The sequence below is a fragment of the Coturnix japonica genome, chromosome 29 (assembly GCF_054131305.1).
Source record: "Coturnix japonica strain WE chromosome 29, WE-NBRP24, whole genome shotgun sequence".
NCBI lineage: Eukaryota > Metazoa > Chordata > Aves > Galliformes > Phasianidae > Coturnix > Coturnix japonica.
In genome coordinates, this window is record NC_140691.1 from 7,302,210 (window position 1) to 7,309,878 (window position 7,669).

The 7,669-nt window shown below is 38.1% G+C and overlaps 1 protein-coding gene across 1 annotated transcript; it reads left to right on the forward strand.

Moving 5' to 3' along the window:
• Window positions 1-100: 100 nt before the first annotated feature.
• Window positions 101-5,063, forward strand: LOC146755920 (kinesin-like protein KIF20B). Its single transcript, XM_085525045.1, has 5 exons — window positions 101-261; window positions 896-1,015; window positions 3,160-3,240; window positions 3,967-4,093; window positions 4,631-5,063. Exons 3-5 carry the CDS (start codon window positions 3,181-3,183, stop codon window positions 4,801-4,803), a joined length of 360 nt encoding a protein of 119 aa, XP_085381171.1. The 5' UTR covers window positions 101-261; window positions 896-1,015; window positions 3,160-3,180; the 3' UTR covers window positions 4,804-5,063.
• Window positions 5,064-7,669: the final 2,606 nt, after the last annotated feature.

The window sequence follows — 7,669 nt, forward strand, 5'->3', positions numbered from 1 at the left end:
TTCTAAAACTGATGCTACTAAGTAATTGCAGTACTGCTTGTATGTGTTAATTCATTTTGCCAATCCCACAACTCAGCAGTTTTTACTGTTTATTAGGATAATGCAACTGTGATAGAAGAGTTAAGAAAAGAACTGGCTGACAAAGATGACTTTATAAAGGAATTAAAACAACGCTTTAACCACAGTAGCCCTCAGTGTTTGCCAGAAATACCTTTACTTGAAGAAAGACAAAGTAGAAGGAATGACTGTGTAAATGAAAAGGTATGATTATATTTATAGAAAGTCAGTACTTAACATCTTGTTAACCCCTTTTTGTTCTTCTGTTTTCCTAGGAGATACTGGAGCTGGAATCATTTTTCTTAGCATATAGTCCTTTAACTACATATTCAGTGATGAGTACTTGTTGGTTCTTTTTGTCTTCCACTCAAACATGAGCTCTCATCTTCTCAAAAATATTTTATTTACTAGAACACCATCTCTCTGTGTACATTATGGAACTTTTCCATGCAGTTTTCCATGTATTCGTATGTGGATGCTGAAGATTAGGCAGAGGTTTAGCCTTTGGTGTTCTAACATAGCAGCTGTGAGCGTGCAGAGTATGGGGGGAATGGATGACAAAATGACCAGCGTTACAGATTTTGTCCCTAAATAATGTCTCGCTTTCTCTCTTTTGGAGGCAGAATACTGCCTGAGACTGTTAGTGAGACCCAGTAGGGTGTATCTGAAGATCACACAATGAATAGATGTTACTACCTTCCCACACTTGTGCTGTGTTTCAGCTTACGTGTTCATGTGGCGTCTGAGCTTGAGGTTTTACACTGTAACTTTAGAAAACTCGAGATATTTTGGAGGTCTAATGCATAGCCTAATCTTTACTCCTTTTAAATATTTACAGCCTAGGAAACAACAAAGCAAAACTAAAACTGGAGAAAGTATTCCATTAGGATGCAAAGCTGAATACAATTATTTGTCACGTCGATGTACTAGGAGCCTCACTTCATTAAATGAATCTGAGGTTAGTATGAAACTTCAGATCTGAAAATGTTGTGATTGTATTGCTTTTGATAAGGAATGAGTAGGAAAAGATCTCATGTTCTCTAAACAATTCCCAAGTTTTAATTTATTTATCCCTTTCAAGGTGATCAGATCACCTGTTTTTATAGCCTTTGATAGGAATAAAAGCTGTTGAAACAATTGTGTGATGAATTTTTGTCAGGTGCTGTTGAAAACTCTCCTCATGTTAATGCTTATGAAGTGGCTCATGATTAGATAAGTTACTTGGAAAAAATTCATGGAGCCACTGAAACGGGCACAGCAAATTGAACTTATTTTCTTCCTCTGCAGGATTTCTGGATATTGTTTTGTTAGCAGATGATGTTAATCATTCCTATATAAGTTTTTAATTGCTAACTTTCATAAAATAGCAGTTACATATATTTTAAAAACAAAGTATTTATTAACCAACTTAATTCTTGGAAATACACTGGGTGGTGATACTCCATTCAGATTCTTAGCAGAGCCTGATAAAGTGGCTCTGACTACTTTTTGTCTTTCTACAATCTTTGGTAACTTTTTGAGAGGAAGAAGACTCCCCTCAGGGGGTCGGAACAGTGTAAGTAGTAAAAGCTGCTAGTCTGTGTTTGGGACACTGGAGTTTGCTAGTTACTAGCAGCAGTAGAAGCAGCCATTACCATTTTCTGATGTCCCCAGCAGCCTGTCTTCCATGTGTTCAACCAGCATCTGAACTCATTTTTGATATGCTAGCTGAATTCCTGCCATAGAGAAGGAGGAGTCCAGGTGATCTCAGTTCTGACTTTGTTGTTCCTGTTGAGAAAAACAGGATTGGGTGGATTGTGGACAGTAAGTGCTGCTGGGGAAATGCATACTGACATTTCCCTGTCACTTAGCTGTGCATTTGCTGCCATTTGACCATGAGCAGGTACATGATAGCCTTCAGCTTATGTACGGTGTCATTGTTTGAATGTCTGTATTCTCTCCAGGGAAAAGATAGCAATGGAGTTCTTTAATGACTTGTACTGGGCTTGCACCTTGCCATCTGGACCTTACTTATGTAAATAACATCTCTAGTGTAGAAGAGGAAGGGCAAATTCCCTAAGATTAAGCTGGAAGTTAATCGAACACTTGAATCAAATGCTCCTGTTCCTGCCCAGTTCTGACGCAGCAGAGTTGAGATGAAGAAAATCGTGTCAGTTCTACCACCATTCTCTATTTAAAGAAAGTGTAGTTGTCTGTGCCCTTGAGAAAAAATGACTTGTAAAGTATCAGGCTCAGTTTAACATGGAGAACTTTTTTTGTGATCATAGATTGGAAATAATTTTAAATGTAACAAGTTCTAGGAAAGAAGGGTAAAACTCTGCTGTAACTGAAATAGACTCCTTCTGTTACAAGTGTTCTTACAGCAGGAAATCGAATGCTTACATATCCTTTTCCAGTTGCTTTATAGCTTTTTAATCTCATGGCTACCTTAACACTTGCACTTAAAATTCTTCTGTGCTATCAGGAGCATTTGGAAACTGTCCTCGACTCTTCTGGAGTGTCTGCAGAAAATGGCAAAACTAGTCGGTTCCCAAAACCGGAGCTGGAAATCCCACTGACACCTCTGCAACCTGATAAGATGGAGATAAAGCAGCACGGCAGCATGATACCTTTAGGAGTGAAAATGCCTAAGGCAAAAAGAAAAGAAGTGATGACATGGATGAGGTATGACCTAGACCCAACAGAAAACAAAATATCTGATGCCTTTTTACCATTCTCATTTAAGCATTAAAAAAATGCTATTTCTACCTCAGTAAAGTAGTTGAAGAATTTAATCAATGAACTGCTTTAATGAACAAAACTAATAGCCAAGCTCAGTGATAATGGTTTAAGAGAAGGGAATTTCTCTTAACTCCATTGTGTATTTTCTTTGAAACCTGTAGACATAAATCAGCTTTTTAGACATTATGAGATGTCTAATACTGATATCTTCATGTCCTGTTTTTATAATTGAATGCTTATTTATTATTTGATTTACAGTGGAATAGTTACCACTAGCAAATACTTCCCTACTATTAGCAAAAGTGTTTAAAGTGTTCACTTTTGTGACATCAATTGTTCTTTCCAAAAGAATCATGGCTGAAACTTGTCTTATTTTCCCAGGATTTTGTGAAAAGTGAGAACATGAAAAATACAAAATCTGTCATGGCTTTTAATTCACCCTCTGCAAGTGACGAGAAAATGGTTGGTTTTTGTTCTAGTTTTGAAGCTAGCTTGGGACTTCCTGTAATTGTGTGGTCACACGAAAGAAGCAGTGTCTTATCCTTATGTGTATACCTGAATGGGAATCTTACATGCTTATGAGCTCTTCCTATTAAATTCCATAAGCTAACCAAAGGGCAAGTCAGTCTGTCCCCAGAGCGTGTAATGGCTGTACTGTGTAATGATTTGGAGGGAAGGATATTGCACACTGAATAGTTGGGAAGAGAAGCTTTAGTGTATTATCGTGTGCTTTTGTAAGTGAAGCCCTTGTATTAAACTAAGGTTCATATCATTAATATGCATGGCAGTTATTAAAAACAGATGTTCACATGTGATAGCAGTATCCTTGGCATGGTCAGAGTATGAGTAGTAGATTTTTCCCATCTGTTGTCTTCTGTTTTGTATGTTTGTTTATTTTATGTAATTAGAACAGCTTATGTAAGAAACAACTCCGCAGCTTGGGAGCTACTTTTAAAGAAACTACTGCCTTATTAAGAAACTTTAAGAAACGTATGCCTTGAAATAGCTGAGATTTTGACAACTCCCTAAAGGGTATAAAATTGTCTACATTACTTGCCGTTGTGGTATCATCAATAATGAACAGAGGTGTCAGTAGTAAAGCTCAAAATGTCAACTTCAAATAACGTTGAACTAAAATGAAGTTTAAACAATGCTCTTGTTTCACATGTTCACATCTCTGTTGAACAGAAATCCGGAAAAGACTACTTCCTGAGAAAGCGAGTACATGCTTCAAGACTGACTAAAAAGAAGGATGAAACACTGCAAAAAGTTGGAGATTTTATTCAAAGCTCTCCTTCTATTATACACTCTAATGGTTGGTGTAGAATAAGTTTTATTCCATGTTTTCTAGACATTGTAGAATGGCTTGTTTCTGCTGTAGGCTATTAATGTATGTGTTCTTAGACTTGTCTGCCATGTTAAGTTGTCCTTTGATTTATGAAGTAAATGCATTTATTCGTCTCTTCAGAGATTCATTATTACATTTGTGAAAACCTACAAGTATACAGAGAAAGTTGGTTCTGTCTTGTGCTTCTGTCAGCACGAAAGTTAGGCCTGTTGTTTAACTCCTGCTGAAGTTTCTGACTTCCAGCGACTTCTGAGCCATGATTGTCTTTCATACTCCATATTAATGCGTGCTTTAAGCTGCCGAACCTGAAGCTATAAACTGTTTCAGCTATAGAAACAATAAAGAACCTCGATGAACAAATACAATTTCTGAGTATTTTCACTTAAATTTTATGTGTCATTTATAAACCAAGTTTGTTACGAAGCTTTTTTTGCATTCAGTGATTTAAAGACTCACAAAACCAGTAAGTTGATTGGTTTATGTATCAAAACAAATTTCTTCTAGCCAAGAAGCTGATGTCAGCAGTAAGTTCTCCTAAATCAAACGAACCTGAAAGTCTCGAAGAAGGAGAGACCAAGCCAAAACGATGCAAAAGGAAGCTGTATTCCACTGTCGTTTCTGGCCCTCTAGATATACCTGCTTCTTCGGTAAGCGATTATACTGTAGTCTTGGCTTAAAATAAACTACTAAGGAGTCCAAACAGACTGGAGGTTTCATCTATTTGCAGGAGGAGGTTGAAAGTACTGAGGTATTTCTTTATTCTACCAAGTCATTCTTGTTGGTCTTCCTGCTGTTCTGTTTTATTTTGTCCTCAAAGATCTCTGTGTTTGGCTGGCTTACAGTTTACTAAGTAGGTGATGTAGCAATCACGGAGATGTCTTCTAATTTGGAATCATAGATAATTTCAATGTGTTGGAGTGGGATTATTCTACTACACGCTTTTTTAGAGCACAACTTAGACAGCTTTTTAGGTATGCTTAAACTATGATCTCTTGTCTAAGCCAACTGCAAGTTGGATCTGATATGCCAGTTTCATGACTCTGTTGGCAGTTATTGTGCTAAGAACATTCTTGCTCTGTTGGAACTGCATCTTTTAATTATATTATAGTCCTTTATCTATTCAACATAGTGATCATTTGCCCATACTGTAATATCCCTCTGAATTTTTTGATGATTTGACGAATGATAGGGGCAGAAACCAAAATGTTATTTTCTTTGTTAGAGGATGAAGAAGATGAGACAATTTCTTCTCTCACTGTAGTTCTGAGAACATGGAACTGAACCGAGAACTGAAATTCTGGGCAAGTCATAGCTACAGGGATTGAGGCTAAAAATGTTTTCTGAACGCTTCATGTTTCACAAAACAAGTATTATAATACTCTTTTGAAAACAAGTATTTCAAAATGAAAGCTGCCTTCAGGCTTTCCTCAGATGTGTGTGCTTTTTTAAGATAAACAGGATTTTTTACATTCTCCATATTTGTTCCTTGTGATTAAGCTGCATTAAAATGATCTCGGTATCCCATAGTTTTCTGAATAAAATATAATAATCAAATGCCATTCTGAAATCCATTTAGGGGAAGAAATATGTTTGCGTGGGTCAAGAAGAGCTTGTCAGTCTTGTGTGAAAAGATGAGTAACTTTTGAAATGTTTTCTTCAGGAATCTGAGGAACAAAAGAAGGAAAGTGATCATCTGATCATCAAGCGACGGCTGAGATCCAGAACAGCTAAAAAACCTTGAAGAAGCGTGTTTGTTCCCCTTTCTCAGGACATACTTTTATCGTATTATTAAAACTGGTTGTTAATAAACAGTAACAGTTACTCCGTTGTGTTCTTAAATTTGTATATAGGTGTTTGTTGCAGAACGGCGGGAGAAAAGCAGACGACCACACCTGTCATTGACATATGATCAGCGAATCTCATTTATTCCTTGGCTGCGTGTACCTTTATAATACGGATAATTAGCTCATACATATTGCAAAAGTGGAGCTCATCATTGGTTCCCAATTACATACTATCCCCGAGTATCTTAACAGCTTGTTGTTATCAACTGAAAGCTACTCCCTTGCTGAGTTCCCAGAACCATGGCTAGATTCTCACCATCCCAGGGCATCCTGTTGTTCTCCCTGTCCTTGCAGGTGTTATGGCTGCTTGCTTAGCTGCACCATGTTTACGACCCTTCTCAGCTAACTAGCTGTAAAAAACACTCTCTACATTTCCCCCGTTTTCTTTTAGGCTGAAAAAGGGTTTGATTTCACGACCGATTAATCATATTTAACAAGCAGTTCCGTTCATTTGTTCAATCAGTTCTCATGTAGTTTTATCCTTCTTCGTAGCTGCTGTTCCGTGAACTTCTCATCTGGATCCATGACGGACGCTTCGTAGAATTCTTCTTACAATACTGCCTATAGAATAGCAACACTACTTAAATTAATAACATAACTATTATAACTCAATCAAGTCCTCGATTGACAATACTCTAAAAATGAAAAAAGAGACAAGTCAAATACAACATAACAACATTACTGTTAAACCCACTAAAAAGAACAAACATGTTTGTACTGCAACCTAAGTTTCTGCAACCTAAAAATAAATCTGTGAGGGTCCCATTGTGTTAATCTGTAACTGATCAGGAAAAGTCTTCAATTTTCATATACTCTGATATATTGATTTTAATGACCACTAAAATTTGTGCAATAAATGCTTTTAGGATGCTCATAACCATGCTCTACCAACTGAGTTATCCGGGCTAATAATTGATTAATGATCGCACAATTTAATGGAATAGCATGTCAAATAGGAAAAGCAAGACTAAAAGGGAAAAGCAGCAGTGAAAGGGAAAAGCAGCAGTGAAAGGGAAAAGCAAGACTAAAAGGAAAAAGCAAGACTAAAAGGAAAAAGCAAGACTAAAAGGGAAAAGCAGCAGTGAAAGGGAAAAGCGGCAGTGAAAGGGTAAAGCGGCAGTGAAAGGGAAAAGCAAGACTAAAAGACAACAGGGAAGTGAAGGTGACTCTTGTGCAGATGTCATGGTTTTGTCATTTTCATTAAAAACCAGTCAAGACTAATGTGGCCTCATAGCGCTCAATGGAGTCCCAGGGGAGATAGTGGGAATGAATATGGGTTCACATCTGTATGCCCCGAGGCTGGTGCTCGCCTCTCTGACTGTGGCTTTAGGCTCCAGAGCTGATGTTGGCTTCCCTTACTGTGGCTTTATGGCCCAGGGCCAGTGCCGGCCTCATGGGCTGGGGCTTCTGCCAGCTGGATACAGCTGCTGGCTGAACTGGCCAGGAAGGAGCCTTCCCTGCACAGCCTCCCATGTGCATATCCACCCCAAGAATGGAAGTCTTCCTTCTATGCGTACCCCATTACACCACAATGAGGAAACCAAACCATTTAGGCGCCTGAAATGCTTCTGCTCCGGCAGTCTGGCAGAAAGCAATGCCCTCTGTCTCATGCCATCTCTGCACAAACTGGAAGGGAATGGGGAGACATATGTCAGATCCAATGGGACAGGACTTCACTGGCTGCAGTTTAAAAGCAAAT